Genomic DNA, 27,945 nt, shown 5'->3' on the forward strand with positions numbered 1-27,945 from the left:
ATTCAGAGGTAACCAAGTATAATTCAATTAAATGAATAAGCATATTTCCTTTACCCAATTTAATACCCAGAAGAAAAGGAGGTATAAGTTATTAATTTGGTCCTCCATAAAAACCAGATAAAACAGTTTTAGGAAGAGAAAGCATTATTTGAGAATTCATGATAATACTAGGAAGATTTTCTAATAAACAGAAATATGTAACTCTAAAATTAAGTCTGTAGGTACATACTAGTACACCCTTAATCCAGCCAAACTTCACGACTCCTTTACTCTCCGCAGTGTACGTGACCACAGCCTCTCTGGTTGGTGTGCTTTCTTCTCCGTTTGCAAAGCCATCCTCAAAAGGTTCCTGGTCATAAGAGGAAATGTGAATTATGCTTAAGAATTATTTAACATGTAAAACCACTTGATAAAACAAACATCACTGAACGCACTTCACCATGTTTAAGGAGGGCACAGTACAGAATTCCAAGAACCAAGAGTTTCTAAGTATTTTACCTCAAGGTGAAAGTCACTCAGTCATGTCCGACTCCTTGCGACCCCATGGACTATACAGTCCATGGAATTCTCCAGGCCAGAATACTGGAGTGAGTAGCCCTTCCCTTCTCCAGGGGATCTTCCCAACCCAGGGATCAAAAATGTAAATCAATAAAGTGGAAGAAAACCTTACTCACTGAGTTTTAAATCTGTAAATCTTATTGTGACAACAAATCCATTTTAATAATTTTAAATTTTAATTACATTTTGGTGGTATCCAGAGAACACAAAGAATACTATTTGCTAAGTGTAGGCTAGCCAGGTGGGTCAGTTCAGACCTTGTCTTTCTAGTTACAACTTCATCTTGCCTGAGTGCATCCAACCCATATCTGAGATTTCAGTGTTCACCCTGCCAAACTCCTGTCATCAATGAACAGTTTTCTCTGCTGACCCCAAGGTTCACTCCTGACTTGTCTTTACTCAGCACTTCATTCAGTGCTCTTCATTTTCTCCTAACTTTTCTCAGATTCATACATGAACTGGTTGACAGAGTGCATTTCACAAGTGTTTCCCTCTAAGGCTTTTAAGGTTCACCTCTGATTCTATAATTCTTAGTATCTGTTCTTTACATTCTCTTTCCCTGTCCATAGTTCCTTTAAAAAAATCATTTTCAGTGGTTACACCCTCTACGGAATTCTGAATATAATTTTTCTCATAGAAATGACCTGAAGTAAGTTTTGTGTTACAACAGAGTAAAACGTATGTAATAAAACAAACTTCCTTTTTTTACTTTGACTTCTGTTAGCCAAGGAGATTCTAATGCATTGTTGCTGATGGTTTTCCAAAGTGCTGTCAACCAAGACCTGCTGTTGTTTAGTCACTAAGTTGTGTCTGACTCTTTTGCAACCCCATGGACTAGAGCCTGCCAGGCTTCTCTGTGCATGGGATTTCCCAGGCAAAGGTACTGGAGTGGGTTGCCATTTCCTTCTCCAGGGGATCTTCCTGACCCAGGGATTGAACCTGCATCTGTTATATTGACAGGCAGATTCTTCACTACTGAGCTACATGTGGTTTTCATTTATCCTGGGTATACACATAGGAGAATTGCCAGGCCATGAAGTGCTTGTTGCAATGACTACATCTGGTCCTCTTTCTCACCTCTTCTCTATCAGACTGCAGACTGTCACTCCTCATTTCAGTCAATGGATCTGCCTATTTTTAGCCCTCTTTCTCGCTTAGAATTTGACATAAACCAGTAACAGCTAAACACGTTGGAAACATGTACAAACAGGGAAAATGTAACCAGGGACCTGGTAGCTCAGCACCCACTTTGGCGTTACCTCCACTGTTGCTTATGTTCTAGACAGGAGGACATTACTGATGAGTTCCCCAAGCCTGGCCCCCAAAAGAGAACTGATGACTCAACTGTTCCATTATTCAAATAAAACAAGAACAAAAATGTCTTAACTCAATTAACTTTAAAATAGCCAGAAGTTCCTTAGATTTCACTCTAGGATATTTAATGCTCTTCAGTTATAAAATAACACTTTAAATTATTATATAACCTGCAAGTATTACAAGAAAATTCAATACCTATGATAATAAAGAGAGACTTTCTATTCCCATTTCTATTAAAAGAAAACTAAAGATGTGTGTACCTAATAGGCTACTTTCTCCAAAGCTAAGTACTAATGTGGGTGTCTTTAATAATTCAGAAGCAAGATGGCATCTCAAAATTTTTGCTGTGGGTATTTATTAGAATTCTACCTCAAAGTTGAAGATCTAGCAATAATTATATTACTTTCCACTATACTATGAACTATATTTAAAACACAAAGTAAGGGTTTTCTGCATGAATAATGTATTTTAAAACAAAGATGAATGCAAATAAACTTTTAACTTCCTTATCATGTTATTATACTTCTACTTTAAAAAGTGTAATTAATCTTTAAAATACAATTCAAAAATTAAAATCAATTATGTCATTTATATTTAAATCAATAAGTTTAAGTTAATTGGGTTTATAATTATATTAATTTCCAAAAGAACAGGAAACCAATGTGGAATACACATTTTGTTTCTATAAATACATTAGTTTCAGAAATAAGGAAACTGTTGAGTATGGCATTTTATCTACACACGCACACACACTATAATATACAAATCTTATTACCAGAAGAATTTCACATGTACAATTATGGACTATATATTACAGTGACAGAAGGTACATAAAATCTTTTATCTATCTACCATTTTTAGAGAAACAATGGTTTATTTTTTCATTTGTTTGTTTTTATTGTTTTTCATATGATGAATACAATGTCAAAAATAACAAATGATTTTTTGGATAATGCCATACTGAATGAGATGGACCAAATTAATTTAAATATATTTGGGGAAATAACCTTTCAAAATGTAGCGCTATGAACCTGAACCTACAGAGCAGGGATTAAGACTGGGAGCAAGAACAGGGTGAGGAAGAGAGGAGGAGGCAGGGGAAACAATGCAAGACCCAGACAGGTAGGCCCGCAGTGACTGGAAGGATTTCTCAATGAAACAGACAGAGATCCTGGTAAATTATGTCAGTCTGAAAAGAAAACAATTAATTCAGTTGGACATACTGAATTTGAGGAGCCATGAAACAAAGAGTTCTATCAGGCTATTAAAAAATTCATGGCTGGAACTCAGGAGAGGGGCCAGGGATAAAGAGCTAGCGGGAGAAGCTATGGGAAAAAAATGAAAAGAGAAACTTGGGGAGAGAAAACCTGAGTAACTGACCATTTTTTCTGAGAATACAAAAAAATATAAGAATGAAAGGAAACTCTGGTTTCCATGGTCATAATTTCTTTGCAGGGAGTAGAGAAAAGAATTTTTACACTGTGGATACTCTCCTGTGTATATTCAAATTTCTACCTCAATTTGATCATTCTTTCTTCTCTAATCATGGTTCTATTTTTGCTATTCACTGCACATCCCACCTCCAAATGCCCAGCTACACTTGCTGAAATACTATACAGTATATTTATCAATGCACACCGATCTGGCTTCACCATGCTACAACACTGAAATAGTTTAAAGACATTCAAAGACTTCTCTGCTGCCAAATATAACAAATCTAATGTACATTTTTTAGTCTCTGGCTAAAGTAGCTAAAGTAGCTCATGATACTGTTGACAAACCCCTCTTTCTTCAAACATTTTTTGAAATACCATACTCTCTCAGCCTCTTCCCCCCAGCATTTGAATGGTAGAAGTCACTTCAACACTTGGTCTTAGACCATCTCTTTTTTTCACCCTATTTCTTCCCTATGGTCATCTTACCAGACCTATAGCTTTAACCACCATCTATATGTAACGAGTAATAAGTGATGACTCCCATACAATTTCAGATCAGATCTCCCCTCTGCATTTCAGCCCTCTATGTAAATACTGATGTTGTCACTTGATCAGTTCATTAGGTTTACTACTCTAGCTCTTATCATATATGAAAAAAAGAAATCATCAATGTACCACAAACAACAACTTTTTTCTAAATGAAGAGGGAAGTAGTCTCTCTTTTTTGGATTAGTTTTTAATTCTTAAAGGTTTCAGTGAACACTTAAATATCAAAAAAGGTATTTGATCAGAAAGAGAGTAAGTTCTTAATAATTAAAATTGTTTATAATATAAATTAATTTAGATTTATTCTGCAATGCATGTCTTTAATCTTTAAGAATTTACAGTTCTTCAGTTTCTAATATCCAAAAATTAACTTGTCTTTTAATTCACTGGTTTAAATTATCTTTTACAAATCAGAAGTCATAGTTCACATTCTGTGTGACCTAAGAGAAAATACTACTTCAATACAAGGGGTTGGTTTAATGATGATTTCTCAGTAAAAAAAAAAAAAAGAAAAATTTCTTGCCAAATTGACCTGTTGTTTCTTCCCTAACATAAGAATTTTCCTGAGTATTTTAGAAACAACCTAGGATGCCAGATTTCTTTTTACAATAATGGACAAAAACAAAGCTTTAGGAAAAAATACTTATCCATGGATTTTTTAATTACAATTAAAAACGTCTCACTGGCTCTGTAACCTAGAGTGCAGTATTATCTTCTGCGTATATCCTCACCATGGGCACACCAATGCACTTTTCATTGACAAATGCTTTAAGTAGATATTACATTAAAATGTCACAATCGTTCTCTTTCTTTGGACATCCCAGTTACTAAGTGCACAAAATTTTCATCTCAAGTGTACAAAGTAGTATAGATGGTGTTTGTGACATCACTAGACAAGGATGTGAATACCCACGAAAGATGATCGTGCAGGGATCAGAATGATTTATGATCACATGTTTTCTCCAAAGTTGAATAAAGGGGCTTATTATTGTGCAAAGGAAAATCAAGACTGTCTAGACAGTGCAACTTCTGAATACAGTTAAAAAATACTAATAAAACACATTTCAGACAAAGCCTATTGCCTATCTATTCATTTTTATACAAATTCATTCTGTTTTTACAATTAAACTGGTAAAGGCTTGGTAAAAAGTATCTCAGCTCAGCAATTTTAGATCATAGAAGTCAAAAGACAATAAGCTACACACTTTTTAAAAAAATTAACGAGGAGGGGAAAATGTTTGGGTTTTTATTGCTTTACTGATGTTTTAAAGAACTAACTGAGCAAAGCAGAACCAAACTATCTCTTGAGGTCTATGGCTACTAAAATATTGTTTCCAGACAGACTTAAGGCTGCTGAAATATGGACACCCTTTGAAAAGGGAAATGTTCCAATCCCTTAAAATAACTCCTGATATTCTTCTGCTATTTGAAGATTCTACAGTTGCAAAAAGCAGTTTCTGGGCATAAACTACAACCACATCCTTCCATTCATTCATTAAACAAATATTTACTGATTGATTGATTTAAGAACCATGTTAGGAACTTTTCAGCCCTCCCAGAATTTATACTTTTATACTAGAGACTAAAAATGAAAGGCAGGCTTTCTATCTTTTATCCAGGCCATTTTCCACTATACCAGTAAGTCTCAACCAAAGAAACGGTGAGAGCTTCAAGTCACAGCATCTTTTATGACGGTTTGTTTCCTAATCTGTAAAATGGGATAATAAATCCCTGCCTACAGGTACCATCTCCTTGGAGTCTCAAAACTGTAAATAAAGATCAATGTGTTAAAGCCTCATATAGCAGTTGAGGCTTCTAGAGCCTGACTATCAAGTCAGCTGATATGACTTGATTTTAGTACAGCAACTTAACTTGGAGTGCCATGTGAGAAATGTGAGAGTGTGACTCACAGTTAATACATTTCAAAAGGATTAGCAGAAAACTTATTCCTAGGTGGCCTGGCTTTTCAATGCCTGGCCACTTCTCAGCAAGGACGAGATTACACATTCAGCTGACCCCATCAGAGCAAAGGCAGCAGTCTCCCCAGGGCTGCTCATGCTCTCAGCGCCCCACAACGCTGCTCTCATGGCACCTGCTGGGAAGCTCCAACCCTCCATGCTACATGGAGGACAAAGGCCATGCCAGTGAGCATTCCTAACTCCTCTTACAACTAGGGATCCTTCTCCTTTTGTCCCCTCACTGTATCTCTGATACATATGTTGCATTAAAGCTCGATCATGTTTTATGGTCTCATGAATGCATGCTGCTGTGTAAAGGTCCACTTATTTAGAGGAAAAGAATTTTCTATTAGAGTTACCTCAGCAACTAGAAAGTAGTTATTAAACTAATACACCAACTTACAGAGTTAATGTGAGGGTTGTATAAGATAGGGTATTCATTTACATAGACAAAATTATTGAAGATGAAAATTGCAAAAAAAAGAACAACAGGAAACAATATTAGATTGCTTTAGTTTTTCAACATGACAAAATTATATGTACTGGCTAATCACTTTCTGGCTGCCACAAAATATGGGCTAATGAATCATTTACAATGCCAAATAAAGACTAGGGAACTACACTGCATTACACCATTTTGATCTATGAAATAATATTTGGATTCTAAACACAACTGATATGACTTTTTAGACAGTAAATCAACCTTACCAAATAATCTTAAGCCACAGGGGAAAAAAAACATGAACAGGAAAACAATGTCAGGGGCAGATATAAAGCTATAAAAGTTCAAATGCATTTAACAACTACTTATTTAGAAGATTGAAGGAAATGGCAACCCACTCCACTATTCTTATCTGGAGAATTCCATGGACCGAGAAGCCTGGAGGGCTAGTCCATGGCTGTCACAGAGTCGGACATGACTGAGCGACTAACACTATTTAGAAGACTCTATGTGTAGGGTGGTAGCCATGCTCTACCAGAGAACAGAGAAAATTTTAAATACACAGAAATGCTTATCCTTATTCAGGTTATCAAGTTATCTATTCATTGATGTGGTTGTGGTAGACAATGATAAAAATTTCTGTTAACTACAACCACCAAAAAGGTCAAAAGTCCAGCATGAAGGGTGATCACATATAAGTAGAACTGAAACATTAATCATTCCAGAAGTTTCAAATTCTTCCAAATTAATATTTATACTAAATGAAAAACAAGTAGGAAGAGCCTATTTAACAGTGCAACAATCTGCCTGAATCGTTAAATACACTTTATTTTCATCTGTTTCTGAGCAATTCTCTTATTATTTCCTGTAACTATATACACACATGGAAAATATCAGAGAGAAAAGGATGATGTCCCCCCCATGACTTTTAAAGAGTTTGACTCTGGATATGAATTGATTCGGAGGTTAGGCAATAATTTGATTTTGTATATTTGGACTCCTGTTATCTGTCTGGCTTCCTTTTATAACAGCCAGCATTTACTGAAAGCCTACTGGGTGCCAGACACTTCCCTAGATGTTTACACATCCTCTTCCCCTGAACTGGCACATCTTTGAGAGATAGATACAATCTCCACCTAACAAAGGTGGAAACAGTCTTTTGACCGGTTAACTTACCCACACCATGCAGCTGTTAAGATGGCAATGCGGAGAACCTTCTAAACGAGAGAATTCCACACATTACAGTGAGTAAGCCAAAGTGAATTATTTTAAGCTGGCTATTTTGGGCAAAAGGACAATAGACAAACTGCCCAACTTAAGAAACTGTCCTGCTTATACTTCCCAATTCCTCAGCTATTTTCACTCTTACCTTGCTTCATCCTTCCTGCCTTCCTCTGCTTCCCAATCTAGAGAAGCTAAGGGTTTCTGACATAATCTTCCTAAAAAATGACAGAAGTAGTTCTGCCCTGCCTGACAGTGGAGGGGATTTTCTAAAAATTGCTTTGCGCTCTGCAGAAATTCCCCCAGGGTCTACAGTGTATACGAGGCTGCTACAGACAGCTGCATGAGACCACCTATGAGAAAGAATTGCTAGTATACAGACAGAACCCACTCATGTAAAATGTTTAAATATGAAATTGCCCAAGATAGTTACATGAGTTACTTAACTTTGGAAGCTTTTCTGGATGCTATGGTGGTAGGGTAGTTAAGACAGACCAATCAATCACTTGGTTTCTATGTTACCGAGGATAATCTTTTTCCAAACCACATTAGCTGCTCAAGTTAGCAACCTCTTTTGATCAAATGCTCTAGGTCAGGGCTTCCCTGGTGGCTCAGTGGTAAAGAATCCACCCGCCAATGCAGGAGACATGGGTTCAATCCCTGACCCAGGAAGATCCTATTCGCCTTGGAACAGCTAAGCCTGTGCACCACAACTGTTAAGCCTGTGTTCTAGAGCTTGGGAGCCGCAACTACTGAAGCCCACTTAGCCTAGAGCCCGTTCTCCACAACTACAGAAGCCACTGCAATGAGCAGCTCAAGCACCGCTAGTAGAGAGAATAGCCCCTGCTCACCGCAACTAAAGAAAACCCTGCACACAGCATTAAAGACCCAAAGCAGCCAAAAATAAATAGATAAAATCACAAAATAATTTTTAAAATGCTGCTTAGAAAAGGCAAAGGAACCAGAGATCAAATTGCCAACATCCATTGGATCACTGAAAAAGCAACAGAGTTCCAGAAAAACATCTATTTCTGCTTTACTGACTATGCCAAAGCCTTTGACTGTGTAGATCACAACAAACTGTGGAAAATTCTGAAAGAGATGGGAATACCAGACCACCTGACCTGCCTCTTGAGAAACCTGTATGCAGGTCAAGAAGCAACAGTTAGAACTGGACATGGAACAACAGACTGGTTCCAAATCGGGAAAGGAGCACGTCAAAGCTGTATATTGTCACCCTGCTTATTTAACTTATATGCAGAGTACATCAAGCAAAATGCCAGCCTTGATGAAGCACAAACTGGAATCAAGATTTCCGGGAGAAATATCAATAACCTCAGATATGCAGATGACACCACCCTTACGGCAGAAAGCAAAGAACTAAGGAGCCTCCTGATGAAGTGAAAGAGGAGAGTGAAAAAGTTGGCTTAAAGCTGAACATTCAGAAAACTAAGATCATGGCATCTGGTCCCATCACTTCATGGCAAATAGATGGGGAAACAGTGGAAACAGTGGCTGACTTTATTTTTCTGGGCTCCAAAATCACTGCAGATGGTGACTGCAGCCATGAAATTAAAAGACGCTTGCTCCTTGGAAGGAAAGTTATGACCAACCTAGACAGCATACTAAAAAGCAGAGACATTACTCTGTCCACAAAGGTCCATCTAGTCAAGGCTATGGTTTTTCCACTAGTCATGTACGGATGTGAGAACTGGACTATAAAGAAATCTGAGTGCCGAAGAACTGATGCTTTGGAACTGTGGTGTTGGAGAAGACTCTTTAGAGTACCTTGGACTGCAAGGAGATCCAACCTGTCAGTCCTAGAGGAAATCAGTTCTGAATATTCATTGGAAGGATTGATACTAAAGCTGAAACTCCAATACTTTGGCTACGTGATGTAAGAACCTACTCACTGGAAAAGACCCTGATGCTGGGAAAGACTGAAGCCGGGAGGAGAAGGGGCCGACAGAGGATGAGATGGTTGGATGGCATCACTGACATGATGGACATGAGTTTGAGGAGGCTCTGGGAGTTGCTGACGGACAGGGAAGCCTGGCGTGCTGAGGTCCATGGGGTCGCAAAGAGTCGGACATGACTGAGCAACTGAACTGAACTAAGGTCATACCAGGTTCTTTCCTCCAATATATGACTTATCATTGCAACCTCTTGACCCCTGGGATCCACCTACACATCCATGCCCTTTCTGGAAGGCTTGAAAAATAAAATTATCCACACAGAATTCTTGAAGTTTATCATTGGTGGTTTGTGTCCACACATACCAAGATTTGACATAATTGAAGAAAAAGTAAATATTAGTCTGTTTTAGAAGTAAAGTTTCTGTATTTTTACGATTATAGACTTTACTATTTCTACTAATTTTTCTTCAAGTTTTTTGTACATCCTCAAAATCCTATCCTTTAAAGTCAGGAAATTACTGAAAGACTTCTAACTAAAATATTTAATTTGATATAACACTGCTTTATTGTGGAAATTTTGGTTTTAAAGTATTTCCTTCTGGGGCACTTTTTGCTTGCTCTTCCCTCTATCTTTAACACACTTTGAAAATGGCTGGCTCCTTCTCAACCTTTAGGTCTTCGCTCAAATGTAGCCTCCTTCCCAGATCACCCAACATACAGTTTCTTCTCAGCAGTGCCCCTTTTATTTTCTTTATAGCATGTATCACACTCGGTAATTTATTTATTCAGCTCTTGTTATTGAAGCATCTACCTCCACTCCTTCAAAATAAATTAAAATGGAGCCTTTCCTGTCATTTTTAATCAAAGACACAGAGAATGAATATTGAGCCTTTATGGGCCTTTATGAGCAATCCCTGTTTTCCAAATAATGTCCTGAAATAGTAACAAGTAAAATTTTATATTCCTGCTCCTGAATCAGATCCAGGTGCAAAACCTAGCTCTGCTACTCACTAGCTATGTGAAACTCTGACAAGTTAATGTTCTGGCTCTCAGTTTCCATATCTGTAAAATGGAGATTGTATCACCTATCCCACGATGTTTGAGAAGATAAAGTGAGAAAACATGATTGTATAGAACACAAAAAACTCTCACGTACTGCTAGTGGGAATATAAACTGGTACACAACTTTGGAAAAACAGTTTGGGCATTATCTTTGTAAGCTGAAAAAAATGCATACCTTTTGATCCAGCAAATCTACTCCTAGAAATATCCCTATAGATAAACAACACTTAAATGAAGCAGGACACATATTAAAATGTTCATGTCAGCATTGTTAACAAGTGCCAAGGACCAGAAACAACCTCAAACATCCACAACTACAGAACAGTAGCATTTCATATAATGGAGGATAATCAGGAGTACAAATGAATGAATTATAAATACACACAGTGAGCAAAAGATGACAGATAAAAAAGAACCACAGGATTCCATATAAAGCTTTAAAGCAGGCAAAGCTAGACTAATGGTCTTCAAGAATACATAAAGGTGACAAAAGACATTTAAAAAAACCACAAAAGACCAAGACCCAGACCCAAAGACATAATCACCATTAAAGTTAGGACTGTGGTTACTTTTGGCACAGGAAGATTACAGTGGGGTACACAAAGGGCTTCTGGGGGTGCTAGCAATGGTCTATTCTTTGATTAAACTACACACAGGCTTTGTTTTTTTCTTTGCTATATTTCACAATTTTAAAAAGACCTTTAAAAGGTTAAAAAAGAACATGTATTAATTACTTGGTACATTGTCTGACATTAAAAGTAAGTGGTTGATAAATTTTGGCTATTATTATGGACAACAAACAAGTGATCTGTTATTGCAACTGCCCATGGGTGAGTTTAAATAACTAGATGTTGAACAAATACATAAATATTGCAAAACATTATTAATCTAGACTCTACTGTATTGCTTGGTATAATATTGACAGTTTAAGATTACCTTTGGAAGAATAAACAAAAACATGACCTATACATACAAATATGGCATCTCCATGCTGAATCGTGCTAAAGGATTATACCCTCACCATCAGCACGTCAACAGGATACAGTGGGAAGAACCTGGCTCTGAAGTGATCACTCTACTAGAAATGCTTTGTACTGTCTCTAGTGTTTAAAGTGTGTTTAATAAATGTGAGCTTCCTCCCTGTGTTGCCTGCTTTAGTGGCAACTGATAAGCACTTAGAGCAGGGCTAGCGAGGGTTAATATTACATTGCACAGCAGAAACAAAACTTCTGGGCCTGGCTTTATTTAAGCAAATTAAATCATTGTTAATGACAGAAAGAGGAGTGGGAAATCTTCATTTCAGGGTACGGTTAGTATAACAGAATTCACTATTTTCTTTACAAGCAGCTTATTATTGATTTTTTAAAAATTATACTTCAAGAAAGTTAAAATTCACCGAAAAAATGCTATTTAAAATGTAAAAATAAACTTTTGAACTAAGGCATTCATAAAGATACTTTAGATAAAAATTTCTCATATACTTCAATAGCATCTACTTAAATCTAAAGTAAGCTAAAGTGTTAAAGTTAATATTATGAAGCAAAGCCAAATCAGTATCTACAAATGGATGCATACATATGCAAATATAGATGTCAAAGTGGCTGGGCTTATTCTAACCATTTTTTCACCAAGCGCTAGCCAATTATATCATCCCAAAGTTACCAACATTTCCTATCCGTGCTGTCGGTGATTGGTGTATTCAGTGTAATGCCCCCCATACAGACTATGCTCTCAAAACAAAGTATTGTTTTACAGGAATCCAATTTGCTCTGGCTAACAATGGTCTATTAATATCCAGCAGCATTAATGCAGAGCTCAAAACTCAAGTGCCACAGATAAAAGTGGATGCTGTGACCATGTGACTTTACAATGAACCAAGTCAGAACTGCTGATTACAGTCAAAGAATTCAGTCCTCTACCTAGCCCGTCTTGTTCAAGACTGAGTTACAACAGAATGCATTAAGAATACTTTAATTTATACATCATTTCAAATTCCACACAACCTGCTAATGTCAACAAACTATAGCTTAAAAGAACATTTTAATTCAGGGGACCAGAAAACTAATTAAGTGATACTGGAAGATATAACTGTATCATTTACATTTCAAATTGTTTTATTTTTAAAAGAAGAAGAACCAGAAGTTGTCAAGGATATAAACATGTGACTTAGTGACATCCTAAATATATAGTATTAGAAAAGCAATAAACATGGAGAAATGTGCGATAACAAAACCTACATTTGGTACACAGTATGCACTCAGTAGTTCATATATTTCTTTATGAATATATGCTATTTCTCATTATTGAATTAACATCTTTCCCATTTTCTATAGAAGAAAATTGAGGACCTGAGGTGGCAAGTACTCTTTCTAAAGATCATGCAAGTATTAAGTGGAAAGGGCAAGATTTAAACCCCTGACTGACAGTCAACTAACTATGTATAGAAAAAACTAGGACAAATTGAAAACAAGTAAAGATCAGATGACAGAAAGAGGAACTAAGAGCATCTTGATGAAGGTGAAAGGGGAGAGTGAAAAAGCTGGCTTAAAACTCAACATTCTAAAAACTAAGATCATGGCATCTGGTCCCATCACTTCATAGCAAACAGATGGGGAAAAAAATGGAAACAGTGACAAGCTTTATTTCCTTGGACTCCAAAGTCACTGCAGATGGTGACTGCAGCCATGAAATTAAAAGATGCTTGTTCCTTCAAAGAAAAGCTATGACAAACCTAGATAGTGTACTAAAAAACAGAGACATCACTTTGCCTGCAAAGGTCCATACGGTCAAAGCTATGGTTTTTCCAGTAGTCATGTACAGATGTGACAGTTGGACCATAAAGAAGGCTGAGCACTGAAGAACTGATGCTTTTGAACTGTGGTGCTGGAAAAAGATTCTTGAGAGTCCCTTGGACTGCAAGGATATCAAACCAGTCAATCCTAAAGGAAATCAATACTGAATATTCATTGGAAGGACTGATGCCGAAGCTCCAGTACTTTGGCCACCTGATGCGAAGGGCTGACTCACTGGAAAGTCCCTGATGCTTGAAAAGATTGAGGGCAGGAGGAGAAGGGCCAACAGAGGATGAAATGGTTGGATGGCATCACCAACTCAATGGACGTGAGTTTGAGCAAGCTCCGGGAGATGGTGAAGGACAGAGAAACCTGGCGTGCTGCAATCCACGGGGTCGCAAGGAGTCGGACACAACTGAGCAACTGAAAAACAACAATACACCTATCTAAGGGTTAAATCCATATCTTTGATAGATTCCTATATTAGGATGTTTCAAAACTGACACTCAGCTATCAATAAAAAAAAACCCCACAACAATGTACTACTGCCATAATGATAACCAAAATCTGTCTAAGACATATTCTTTGGGAGGGAGGAGTAATTTTTTTCCAGGTAAGTCTTTTAAAATTTGGGAATCATTGGTCCAAACAAAAGAAAAGGGAGACAGACAGCTAGTTTCAAAGAGATGCAGCCTCACCAACTGTTAGTTAAGTGCTTAGGAAAAACCACGACCTTGCAAAATACAACTGCTACTCCAAGACCTTCTGAAAACCCACCTCCTCCAAAGACAGACTGGAAGACTAAAAGCAGAAATGTGAGTTAACAATGCTTTGGAAATAAATGTACCACTTTATACAATATTAACAGATTCTTCACAGACTTTCCAATATTAAAGATGCAGAAAGAGATAAAGTCCACTGACTCAACAAATATTGAGGGCCTGATGTGTTTAGACAACTTTATTTAACGAAGGATCTCATGCAAAATTAGAAAAAAAGTGACTGTTTAACAATTTTAAACTAATGGTGACTATTTAAATGGAAGCACAGGCTAATAGGTTCTCTGTGATGAGGCAAACGCTCTCTATCTTCACTGTCCAGTATGGTAGCCACCAGCCAACAAGTGGGTATTGAGAACTCAAAATATGGCTCAAGTTAATGCATTTTTAACTTTAGTTTAAGCTTAGTTTAACAGCCAAATGTGACTAGTGGTTATAGTATTGAAAAGTGGAACCCCAGATCATAAAAACCACATCCCACTTTTGGGAGATACAGATAAGAAAGAAGAAATGGAGAAAAACAAAAACAAACAAACAAAAAACCCACAAAAAACCAACTTACTGAGTCCTTTTACAACAAACTTTCTTAAACTTTTTTGAAAAGAATTTTCTGTTGGGAAAAGATCTATCCACACTGTGAAACTGAGTCCAAACATTTTCTACTTTATTCAATGAACTAAAAAACAACTGCCATGGGTATTTTAAAAAGAAACAAACAGTCAAAATAACAAGAACTTGTATAGTATTAAACTGCAGGACACTGGGATTAACTGGGAGTTAAGATGGCTGTTGCAAGTTCCAGCCTTGTCTCTGCCAGTTGTGGGTCCTATGATTTTGGACAGGTAGATCACTCAGCTCTTTCATGTGGTAAACTCCCAAGTGTGCACACTGGGGCCAGATGGCTGTCAAATGTCCTTTAGAAATTCTAGATGATGATATAAGGAACATAAAAGTTTAAGATTCTTCTGCAATATTAATTTATAAAGAACAGTTCTATTATTCAACATGTAGTGACTGAGGATCTGCTATGTAATAGGGACATAATGATAAACAGCCACAGACACAGTCTGCTTCTCATGGAGCTTGAAGTCAACTCAAGTTGACTCAAATAACCATCTTAACAAACACACTCCCTCTAATTGAAATAAGTGCTCCAAGAGAAAAGAGATTTGTCCTAGACTGGAGGTTAAAGGCTTCCTCTCCCAGGAAATAAGGACTGAAGGGAAACTTTAAGACTGAAAAGTTTTATCAGTGTGGTGTGGGGGAGAAAGGAGGAAGATTTCCTGGATCGTATTACATACTATAAAGGCCCGATGGCCAAAGAAAATACTGCTGTTGAGAACTGAAACATTTAAGAGGATGTAGCCCAGAGCTAGACAATGAAGGGCTAGTTTTAAGCCAAGGAATAACACGCTCAATTTTGTTTTAAAAGGACCACTCTGGGCACAATAAGGATACGGCACAGTGAGTAAGAGGAAGCCATAAAAGATTGCTGGAGAGGGACATGCTGCAGTTGTCTAGGATGGCAGCAGCGAGGATGGAAATCATATTTAGAAAATACAGATGATGCGAAGAACCTGGTGATGACCTGGATATAGAGAGATAAGGAAAAGTGTCGGGGATGACTGTCTTCTCAGTTGTGCAATATGAGAAATAGTAGTACCATTCAGAAACACAGGACACGCTGCAAGAGGGCCTGGGTGGTTTTGTTTTGGCAGGCTGAGGGAGAGAAATAAGTTTGTGAGTGTGGGGTGTCTTTAGACATGAAGCAAAAATGTCTAGCAGGCACTGGATGCCCAGGACTCAGAAAGCGCGTATTATTAGTAAGAGACAGAATCCGGGGAGTAATTAGCCTACAGGTGATACAGAAAGGTGATATACAGAGAGAAGACGACAAAGGAAGAAAGCAAGCCAGAACCAAGCCTAGAGGATGGCCAGTTTAGAGGCTGGCAGAAGACTCTGCGTTGAAAAAGCCAGAGAGGGAGAAGGAAAATTCAGAGAGTGATGGTATCGAAGCCAAGGAAGTGTCAAGAAGACTTCACAAGAATATGAAATGCTGCTGGAAGGCTGAATGCTACTGAGCAAAAGGGTTTGCTGCAATTAATGATAAGGATGAAGGAGGTCACCGGTGACTTTTAACAAGAACTATTTAGGTGAAATGATGGGGTAAAAGTCATGTCACAGCAGATGGCCAGGATCTGCATAGTTCCTTTAAGTCTCGCTCTAATGGAGCACAGTCAAGCCTGTCTTCCAAGCCACCTACCTGCAATACAGCTCTGAAATGACGCACATACTAAACTCTGTTAGAAACTACATCACTGAAGGAACCAATTCACACCGACCCAACAAAGAACCACCCAGAGGTTTCTAGTATGCTTACTCTAGGTAAACAGCTAGTTTGTCAGTGTTCAGGAACAGCATAGCGAAAATTTCAGGCAGAGAAATTTCTGAGTCCACAGGTACTATGACTACACCAGCCACAACCAGCTTCTACACAGAGATGAGATTCCACTAAGCTACGTTTGCTTTTCAGGCCTCCCTCTTCTTCTAATGGGAAGTCCCCAAGCCCTCTATGGGCTTTAAGTTTTCATAACAGCTTTGTGCTAAGTTGCTTCAGTCATGTCCGACTGTGCGACCCTATGGACTACAGCCTACCAGGCTCCTCTGTCCGTGCCCTTCTCCTGGGGATCTCCCTGACCCAGGGATCAAAGCCATGTCTCTTACGTCTCTTACCTTGGCAGGCAGGTTCTTTACCAGAATAGCTTTGTTGTTGTTCATTCCCTCGGTTGTGTCTGACTCTTTGCCACCCCATGGAGAGCAGCACCCCAGGCTTCCCTATCCTTCACCATCTCCTGGAACTTGCTCAAACTCATGTCCATTGAGTCAGTGACGCCATCCAACCATTTCATCCTCTGTCAGTCATCCCCTTCTCCTCAATCTTTCCAAGAATCAGGGTCTTTTCTAATGAGTCAGCTCTTTGCATCAGGTGGCCAAAGTACTGGAGCTTCAGCATCAGTCCTTCCAATGAATATTCAAGACTGATTTCCTTTGGGATTGACTGGTTTGATCTCCTTGCAGTCCAGGGGACTCTCAAGAGCCTTCTCCAACACCAAAAAAAATCAATTCTTCGGGCTTACCCTTCTTTATGGTCCATCTCTCACATCCATACATGACTACTAGAAAAACCATAGCTTTGACTATACGGATCTTTCTGAATAGTTTTAGGAAAGCACTATTACAGGTTCTAGTGAAAAATGGAAGAATAATAAAGCCAGTGGCAGATGATAAGTTTAATATTTATTGGGAAACCACTGATATGTTTTTAACTTCAGTAGTTAAGTAGTTTTCCTTGTTCATCCCTCACTCCTTCATTTTGCTGAATCAACTCACTAGTTCCCCACTCCCTTATACTCTAAAAACTACCAGTTCTCATAAAAACACATCTTTATGCTAGAAATTAAAACCCATTTTCTTAGGTTCTGTTACTTCACAAACTAGTAGCTGCAATTTTATGTGTTTGCCCCATTACAGAACTAACTTGTAGGATGAAACCCAACTCTTGAGTCCACTTACCAAACTTGCTCCTCCCAGTCTCTCACCTCTTCATAAACATTGACTCAATCCTCAACAAGCGAAAACTCCTCAAACAGTTGCTAATCTCAACGATTTCACCTTTTAAACATAATCAGCCTTTAAACACCTGTCATCATATCAAACACTCTCACCTTCGTAACAGTCATCATCATCATAACTGAAACACTGCTGACTGGTTTCCCAGCTTCCACTCTTCTGTGCTTATGGGATACACCCCACACAGCAATGAGAGTGATGTTTTACAAATGTAAGTCAGATCGTGTCAAGTCTGTGCTCAAAGCTTTCCATGACTTCCTACATCACTCAGGGTAAAACTCTAAGTCTTCATCATGATCTACCAGGTTCCACACTGCTGCTCCTCACTACTGTGCCAACCCCCCCCATCACTTCCCTGCTAGTCACCCCAGTCATGCTGGCCCCTTACTTCTCAGTCATGTCAAGCACACCCCAGGCACACGCCTATCTCAAGGTCCTGGTGTTTGTAGTCCTTTGCCGACTCTTCTCCCAAGGTACTTGGCGTGGGCTGATCTTTAGCTCCTGTCTAGTGACTGCTTATAAATCAGAAAGGGCTTCTCAAACTCCCCTAAAACAGCACCACCCAGCCATTACCATCTACCTACCTTTCACTTTCTTCAGAGCAGTTACATCGGACTCACTGGCTTACTTCTCCTCCCACTAAGATGAAAGCTCTACAGTTCTTTTGGGCTCACTGCTGTATCCCCAGCACTCAGAACAGGGCTATTACTGGTGCTCAATCAAGACTTGGAATAACTAAAAAATTCATACTCACTTCACTTCAGCATGGAGCCAATCTAATTAGTACCACAGACTTTACAAACATAGATGAAACATGTAATAAAAAAAATTAGTGAAAATGAACACACTCAACACATAAGAACCAACAAACTCTCTTCTGGTCCTTTAAACTCTGGTCTAACAAGACCGGGAATGTAAGTGTGAACACAGACACATGAAGACATTGATTACAAAAGCAGTATACAGATTTTTTGCCACATTTTAAACCCTAAATTTATCTTCCCTTCTTCCCAGTCAGTTGGTGTATACTTGGAGAATGTGTAGAAGCTTATGGGTAAACCAGACTTCAGCTCTGGGGGCTCTGGTCCCTGGTGGCTCAGAGGGTAAAGCGTCTGCCTGCAATGTGGGAGACCTGGGTTCAATCCCTGGGTCAGGAAGATCCCCTGGAGGAGGAAATGGCAACCCACTCCAGTACTCTTGCCTAGAAAATTCCATGGACAGAGGAGCCTGGTAGGCTATAGTCCATGGGGTTGCAAAGAGCCAGACACAACTGAGCAACTTCACTAAGTCACTAACTAAAAGTTGCTCAGTTGAATTCTCCAGGCCAGAATACTGGAGTGGGTAGCCTTTCCCTTCTTCAGGGGATCTTCCCAACCCAGAGACCGAACCCAGGTTTCCCACTTTGCAGGCGGATTCTTTACCAGCTGAGCCACAAGGGAAGCCCTTACAAGGTGGGGCCCCTGGCAAAATCATGAAACAGTCCAAGTTTGTGCCACACACAAATATTTCTGATCAAGGTCCCACCTCTACTCATTCCTGGACTTACTCTCCTCCTTATCCCCAGGGATTTGACCCATTCTTCTTCTTCCGGGGTGATCTTCCAAAACTCAAGCTCTGTACTGATATGATTAGCAGTGTGTGGAATTTTTTGTCCAAGACTCAACATACCCCACTTAAGAGTGGTAGCTACACTTGTTTAAAGTCCTTGTTAAGTGGGAAGAACTGATCACCCTGATACACTCAACAAAAAAATCTTTATTAACTACCTATTCTCTGTCCAGAGATGAATGAGATACCAGCTCAGGTCCAAGTGAAAGAGACAGTCACATTAGTCAATAATTCCCCCTCTCTTCTTTCAGTTATGTAACCATTCCACTCTCAGGTCAAGATAGAAGAGCGATGCTGGCAACCCCCAACATGTCCCCTTCAACATCCCTGCCATCTCAGATCAGGCCCAGGGAATACAGAGGAAGAGGAAACAAAAAGAAAGAGGAGCTACTATGTCCTGGCAACAGTCAAGAAAACCTGGGTGTGAATTTCATTTGTACCACTTTCTATGACAGTGGTATTAAGGAATTTCTTCAGGTTCTATGAGCCCACTTTATATGAGTAAAATGTGTCTAAGACTTATTTCTTAGGAATTAAATGAAAAAACCAACATGCTTAATGAAACATGAGACATTTTTCCACATCTGATATTTTCTATCATACACGTTGAAACTGTCTATCAAATACTTATTTGTTTACCATCTACTTTTTAATTTCTTCTTGTAGGGGCAGGAATCACTAAGTCAGTTTTATTCTTTTAAAAAAAAAATCAATTACTGGTATCAGCTTTGAAGACTTTCTGTCCTCTTTAAAATTATTTTCTCTCAGCTTCCCTGACACTGCTCTCCTGGCTATTTCTCACCAGCCTAAGAGCTCCTTCTTTATTTCCTTTGCCAGTGTCTCCACAATCTCCAGTAGACCTCTAGGCATTCCCCAAGTCGAAGCTCAGACCATGTTTCTGTTCTCTTATCTACCCACTTTCCCCAAGTAACTTCATACACGATTTTAGACCATCAATGCATATACACATACATATGTATACACACACACACACACACATATTTCATATACATATATATTCTGCCCCTACTTCCTCAAAATGACTCTTGGACTAAGATGTCTTACAAGCTACTCAAAAAGCATTCTTTCTTTCCTCCCCAAATCAATGTTCCTTCTCCAGTCTTTACCATCTTAAGCAAAGTACCATGTATTCAGCTGCTCAGGTCCAAAACCTAGGAGTCAGCTTCTCTTTCATGCCCATATCCAATCCACGTACATCCCACTCATTCTGCCCCCAACCCTTATCATATATAGTGAGACCACAGCAAAAGCTGCTTCTGTTGTCCCTCCTGCCAATCCCGTCTTCATCCAGCAATCCAAAGATGTTAGAACAGTTCACGTTGCTACGTCACACAGAATCACTTTCCACTACCTTTATAAATAAATCTTATATTGGCCTCCTTACAGTTCTTTGAACACACCACTCTCGCTATCTTCACAGATTTTGTTCCTTTGACCCAGCATGTTGTTCCGCTCTACCATCAGCTTAGCCTTTAAGTTTCAGCTTCAGTGTCAAACTTTGTGAAAAAGACCTCCCCAAACCTAACTAAAATTAGGACCTATTGTATCTTCATCAACATTCTATACTCCTCTTTCACAGCACCCGACGGGGGTGGGATTTAATTACATTATTTGTTTGGTTAATATGTGCCTACTAGAGTATGAGAGTCAGTATCTATTTTGCTAATCACTGCATCGTTCCATAGTGCCACAGTCATGTGACCTACGCCTAAGAAACTCTTCTCCCTAATAAATATTTGGTAAATGGAGGACTCAAGATGCACCTTGATTATTTATTCCTCTTCAGCTGGATTTTTAGGCAAAATGCTTTTAAAAAGTCACAGTTCTAGGCAAAGAAAGGAACTCAAGTATAGGAAGACAGTGTAATCCTTTCCCCCCAACAAGTTCCTGGAGTGCTTTTCTTTTACTTTTTTTTATTCTTCCATAGTTCCCAGCACAGACTTAGATCTATGGTAGATAATGAAGAACTCAGTGATCTGAGCAGACTCCATGACAGTTAATCAAGAGCTAGGATTAAATGCTATAGAATTCTGAGCACTATGATTTCATCCAGGGCTACAAGCAGTAGAAAAGGTTTTAATGAGTAAAAGTCAATCTAAAAAGTGAAGAACAACATTTGGGAATCTTGCCAACCTGTACTATCAGCCTCACCCTGCCCTCCTTCAATAGCGGTTTATCTACGGCCAGATTGGGACTCCTTAACATGACAATCTCTTTAATCCGTTTGCTAATTTCTAAACAAAATTATCTTCAAGATGAGGTTCTGTACTTACTTAACCTAATAAACCTTTTTCACTGCCCATAAAGAACCTGAATGGTAAAAGTTAAAAAACTACAAAGAACTTATCACACCACATGCGGCACAAATGAAACTCTAAACATAACATTTTAGTTACTACTTTCATCGAAAATTGTAGAGATTGAGAGAATCTTAAAAGTGAAATCCTAAAGTTTAACTATGTACTTTAAATTCTTTTTTTAAATTCTTTTTTGGCTGCAGCACACAGCACATGGGATCTTAGGTCCCTGACCAGGGACTGAAGTCCTGCCCCCTGCATTGGAAGTCTAGAGTCCTAACCACTGGACCACCAGGGAAGTTCCTAACTATTTACTTTACGAAGGGCCAATATAAGACTGAAATAGTAACTGCACTAGTCATTATTTTGCTGGTACCGAGCAAGGGCCTTTGTGTACATTTTTTTCTCTAATCTTCAAAATAACTCTGAAAGATGAGGAAGCTGAGGTTGACAGGCTAGGTGACTTCTTCAACTATTATACACCTAAACAATGCACGTGTTCTTTCTCATACATTGTGAGCTGACCAAAAACACTAAACAAAACCCTGAAACTTTGGGAAAACTACAAGTGCTTTGCTATTTAGAGAATTTAATTTAAAATAACAAAAACTTTCCCAGGAAGCATACAAGATCAAGGTATATTAATAAGATCCTTCAATTAAAAAAAAGCCTTTAAGACTTATGCATAAATATAGACTGTTTTACTACTCAACTAGGGCTTTGATGAAATAAACCTGAAAATGTCTATATAGTATTTTCAATAACAAAAATGCTCTAAGAAAAGGTAAATTACCAGCTCCATAAACCAGCTACATAATCTACTTTATAAGGACTATATAAGGAATTTTGAAAAAAAAAGAATAGATTTGAGAGAAAACAACAGAAATATGAAAATAAGTGTTTTTGAAAAAATGTTTTCTTCTGAAATGACAAAATACCATAACGGAATGAAAGGAGTAGTATTACCCAAAGTTAAATGATGCCAGGCTTTTAAACAATCGGATACACTGTAAGGGTTGGGACCTCAGTAATTATTTCAATGAATGTTAGGCCACATTTTCAAACACTGGGACAGGTGCAATCTTATATAAAATGACTGTATGAGATCAAATAATCATATCCAAAAGAAATTACATACTTTCTGTATTTCTATTTCAACTTTTCGACACTTATGATCACATCAATCTACGTGGTACTACTAACTCTTAGCATTCACAAATTTCATCAATGTAGTCATTATACACTTGTAAAGGCAAACTTCAAGTAATCCAAGTTATAAAAAAAGTTAATTATAAATCAAGTCTCAAAAGCATTAATGTTATCTCAAAAGAACGATTCTGTACCCTGAAGAAATAAAAAGTTTTATGGGGTCATAAAAAATACAATTACAGAAATCAATAGTTTATAGGGATGGCTTTCTGTTCACAAAGTGTAACTACTTACACAAGACCCCAAAAGGTCTTTTTTAGATAGACACCCTGCACAGAAAAAAACAATTCTCCTAAAAAAAAAAAAACAATTCTCCTGTTTCTCTCTCCCTCTCCCTCTTTCAGACTCTGCCCACTCCACCCCCCTTCTGATGTGACCCTCTTCCAAAAGGTTTACATTATAAAAGGTGGAATTATGCCATTATCAGGAACAGCTTGTCTCAAGATTTAAGATTTCTATGATCTTTGCATATTCAAGATTGCAGGAACTGAGCTTTAATAATTCATAGACCACAAACACACGCTGCTAAGGCTTTCCCTTCAAACACTAACGTTCCTACTCTTGGGAGCCCTAATGGGTGTACAGAAGCCATACAATACAACTTTTAAAAAACGACACGGATGGCAGGTTCTCTCCACTCTCTGCAGAGAGATGTCCTCAACCAAACCTCCAGCATATTCCCTTCTCCGGACCTAAAAGCACAACTGTCATTCAGAGGGATGGTAATTGTTAAAGCGTGGGTAAGGGGAAAAAAAAGCATAACTAGATATACAACTGGATAGGGAAGGTTGTTAAAAGCAGCCTCTCCTGTATCACGTAACTAGCCTAACCCGCTGCAAACTTTCAAGAGATTAAGTTACATTCCTCTGCAATTCCTCCCTTGACAGCTGAATCCAGAGATGCCAGCGAGTCGTGCACGTCCATTCCCGCCGCCTTACCCGTGGAGAGCCGGCGGCTGTGTCCCGCGGTCAACGCGAACCAGCGGCTGGGGAGAAGGGGAGGGCTGCAGAGAGAGGGCCGGGAGAGCTCACCTTCTCCAACTCATCGTGGAGCTCCGCCAGGCTGGGCCGGAGCAGCTTCTCGCCTAGCTGCGCTGCCGTGTGCCGATAGTGGTCGATCCTGGGCACGGCGTCCATAGTGTTGTGGCCGAAGGTGCGCAGGTAGTAGGTGTTGGTATGGGTGTCATAGTAGTAATGCTGGTGGTGCCCACTGCCGCCGCCGCCGCCGCCCGAGTGCAGGCTGCTCCCCTCGCTCAGCACCGTGTCCCCGCCGTTCTGGAAGCTCACGTTGGGCCCGTCGCCTCCGATCCCTGCCGCATCTGACACGCTCTCGTCCGCCGACGAAGAAGCAGCCGGGTCCACGAAGTTCACGCGGAAGCGGCCCTTGGCTTCCTCGCTGGCCTTAGCCTGCCCGCTTTCGACGCTGGCTTTCCCGTCCGCGGGGGTCTCCTTGCCTCCCGCCCCAGCGCTAGCCGCCGCCGCCGCCGCCGCCCGCCCGGCATTCTCGGAAACCAGATCCACCTGGAAGCGGCTCTGGCTCGGGGTGGGCCCCAGGGGTCTACCCAGCCCGTCGCCGGCCGCCGCGCCGCCCTCCCCGCGGACCCCACCGCCGCCACGGCTCCCAGCCGCAGCATCCTCCGGCACTGAGGGCACGGCTGTGCCGGGCAGGTCCATCCCGGCGGCGGCCAGCGGGGCGGCTGGAGGCGTCTCCCCAGCCCCGGACAGCCTCGGGGCGCCGGAGGAGGGCGCCTTGGGCCCCGGTTCCATCGCCGCCCGACCCCCGGCGGACCCGGAGAGCCTGGCGGACCTCGCGGGCTGCACACCCTCCGCGCCCGCGGCCGGCGGTGGTAGCGGCCGCAACGCCAGGTGGGGGAGTCGCTCTCCCAGCCGCGCGCTCCCCGCCGCTAGCCCGAGCCGGCACGAACGCCTCCGGCGGCCGAGTCTGCGCGCGAGTGTGGCGGGCGCGGGGCGGGCCCCGCTGTTTAAAGCCTCGGCGGGGCCGCGGCGGTGGCGGCTCCGGCGGTAGCACGCGGGAGGCGGGGCCCCCGGCTCCTCCGCCCCTCAGCCCGCCCACCCGCGGACTGGTAGAGGCGCGCGGCAGAGGCTCGGTTCCCGGCCGGTCCCGGCTTCTGCGCGGCTCCACGCAGGAATCGCGTCCGGCCAGTCCGAGGCGGGCCTCTGGCAGCACGAGCAGCGCGATCGGGGAGCGGCCGCCCGCCGCCGTCGCCGGGAAGATCTCTGTGCGGCTACCTCCTCTTCCGTCGCCCTCCTCCTCCTTCCCCCGCCCCACTCTGCGGCGGAGAGGAGCTGGCCCCCGGCCTCCTCCCTTTCTCCCCGCCCCTGGGGCCGCGCGTCAGTGGGCCGGCACCCAGGCCACGGCGGACCAGCTGCGGACGGCGCCCAGCCCGAGCCGGCTGGAGAAGGGGCGCGCGGGCCCTGCCTCGGCGCACGCCGATCGCTGATGCTCAGGCGCCAGCTGCCACCAAGGAGGCGGCTCCGGGGCCTGTCGCCCGCTCGCCTTTTTTTTTTTTTAAGTTCTGAGCTCGCAGTACGGGGCTCAGAAGGCGAGATCTCGCGAGATGCTGCAGGGCTACTGGACTGATTACCCTGCGGCGCCTGGTACCCGAGGCGATGCTGGAGCCGCTGACTGCCCAGCGCGCCTGCGGGTGATGCGGCCGGTTTTCTCGTCCATCCCGCAGGTGCTTCCGGAGTTTTAGGCAAAATGTGCCGGGGGCGAGGCCTGCGTGGAGATCTGGCCCACCGCTACTCCCCTCACTCACTCGAGGCCTGAGCCTAGCGGGAGGAAGGATTTCCTCTGTACGGTCTTTGAGGCGTTTACCCCCAGGCAGCGTTAATTTGCATAATCGGTTACTAATTCCTGTGGTGATGCAGTGGGTGTGTTCACTCTTATGATGACACCTTCATTTTAAAAGCTGTGATGTTTAAGGAGCCTCGTCTCCGTTGTGATAACTTATTGTTGTGATAGTTAGTTGATAGCCTAGTTGTGATAACTTACTGTTTCAAGACGATTTTTAATTTGAAGTTTGTGTTTGTTTGTTTTTTTTAAATGCACATATTGAGAGCAAAAACAGGGGAGCACTCGCCTGGAAGTTTCGACGTGGTTTGGGTTATGACGAATTCTATTTCAAGTAAAATAGAAAGGTACCTCTCTCCTGTCCAGGCCTATTTTTTTCTTCTGTCAAAAGTAGGGGAACTTTGTAACTTTCTTAGCAGTAGAGAGAATCCATTTTTAACATGAATTCTACCCACAGCCCTACATAAAAACAGATAACCATGAATGAATTCTTCCCTCTTTTGTCTTTTTGTATTGTTTATGTCATTTAAAATTTTATTTATGGAGATAAAAAGCATCCTTTGATGAATCCTGGAAGCATGATCAGAGAGACAGAGTTTGTGAACTATTTGGAAATACTGTGACGAAGGCTGCAACCAGGCAGTTTTCAAAAAATTGTCCTATCATGATTTTATTTGACATTTATTTTTCATCTTAGTTTATTATCTTTATTGTAAAGATGAAAGAGAGGAAGGAGCCACTCTTGGATCATGTAGCCACAGTTTAAGTCCTTCATGAGCTTTAGTTATATTGGCAGAAAACTGCAGGTCCAACTCTTTGTAACTCTATGGACTGTAACACATCAGGCTCTTCTGTCCATGGGATTCTCCATGCAAGAATACTGGAATGAATTGCCATGTCTTCTCCAGGGGATCTTTCTGACCCAGGGCTCGAACCCGTGCCTCTTATGTCTTGGATTGGCAGGCAGGTTCTTTACCATTAGTGCCATCTATGTGAAAGTGAAGCTGAAAACCCCTCAGTTGTGTCCAACTCTTTGCAGCCCCATGGACTGTACAGTCCATGGAATTCTCCAGGCCAGAATCCTGGAGTGGGTAGCCTTTCCCTTCTCCAGAGGATCTTCACAACCCAGGGATCGAACCCAGGTCTCCCACATTGCAGGCAGACTCTTTACCAGCTGAGCCACAAGGGAAGCCCAGAAAGTTAGAAGAGGCCAGAGCAATCAAGTGGCAGTAGTTTCTACAACAGGATTGCTGCCTTAGTAGCTGGTGTTTGTGGTATCTTTTAGCTAAAGAGCTAATTTGGCGGCTATGGGAATTCAGCATTCATTGATTTAAGCAAATAGTAAGCACCTACTATGTGCTTACTATGATACTACTATGATGCTGAAGCAGAAACTCCAATAGTTTGGCCTTCTGATGTGAAGAAGTGACTCACTGGAAAAGACCCTGATGCTGGGAAAGATTGAAGGCAGAAGGAGAAGGGGACCCCCAACAGAGGATGAAATGGTTGGATGGCATCATTGACTCAACAGACATGAGTTTGAGCAAGCTCTGGGAGTTGGTGATGGACAGGGAAGCCTGGCATGCTGTAGTCCATGGGGCTGCAAAGAGTCAGGCACGACTGAGCAAGTGACCTGAACTGAAGTAGCAGGTTAGGATATGTGTAAGATGGAGGTACCAAATTTTTCATAGGATGGTACCAGTGAGAAGGTGACATTCGCCTGTGGAAATGAACGATGCAAACATTTGAGAAAAGAGTGTTCCAGGCAGAGGAGAAGCAAAGGTCGGAAGGTGAGAGCATGCCCAAAATGTTGATGGAATTGCATGTAGGTGGATGTGGCTGAAGCCGTTTAAGGGTTAAGGAGAATCAAAGGAGATTTAAATCAGAATTTAGGGATTGGGGACATGAAGACCAGATTGTAAAGCACCTCTTTGACTTTAACTTTGAGTGGAATGGTATGTTAGTTTGGGCTGCCTTTTCACTATGACCTCAGTGAAGGCATAGGAAGAGGAAGAGAACTCTGGTCTTGCTTCTTCTATAGGGCACCATTTCTATCTGATCAGAGCCCCACCCTCATGACTCACTTTAACATTAATCGCCTCCTTAACTAGTATCTTCAATATGGTCACATGTGGGTGGCACTAGTGGTGAAAACCCACCTGCCAATGCAGGAGATGTGAGAGAGTTGAGTTCGATCCCTGGGTCAGGGAGACCCCCTGGAGGAGGAAATAGCAACCCATTCCAATATTCTTGCTTGGAGAATCCCATGGACAGAGGAGTCTGGCAGGTTATACAGTCCATAGGGGTCGCAAAGAGCTGGACGTGACTGAGTGAGCAGT

At 41.2% G+C, this 27,945-nt stretch overlaps 1 protein-coding gene across 2 annotated transcripts in view; it reads right to left on the minus strand.

The window, feature by feature from the left end:
* SLC12A2 (solute carrier family 12 member 2) overlaps positions 1 to 24,646 on the minus strand; it is a 97,708-nt gene extending 73,062 nt beyond the window's left edge. For both annotated transcript variants that reach the window (XM_020893502.2, XM_020893501.2), the window contains exons 1-2: positions 23,824 to 24,646; positions 230 to 349 (exon numbers count right to left, since the gene is read on the minus strand). In XM_020893502.2, the coding sequence (XP_020749161.2) occupies positions 230 to 349; positions 23,824 to 24,558 (855 nt within the window). In that variant the 5' untranslated portion in view covers positions 24,559 to 24,646. The remainder of the gene's footprint in view (positions 1 to 229; positions 350 to 23,823) is intronic.
* Positions 24,647 to 27,945: the final 3,299 nt, after the last annotated feature.

The sequence above is a fragment of the Odocoileus virginianus genome, chromosome 3 (genome assembly GCF_023699985.2).
Source record: "Odocoileus virginianus isolate 20LAN1187 ecotype Illinois chromosome 3, Ovbor_1.2, whole genome shotgun sequence".
Classification (NCBI taxonomy): domain Eukaryota; kingdom Metazoa; phylum Chordata; class Mammalia; order Artiodactyla; family Cervidae; genus Odocoileus; species Odocoileus virginianus.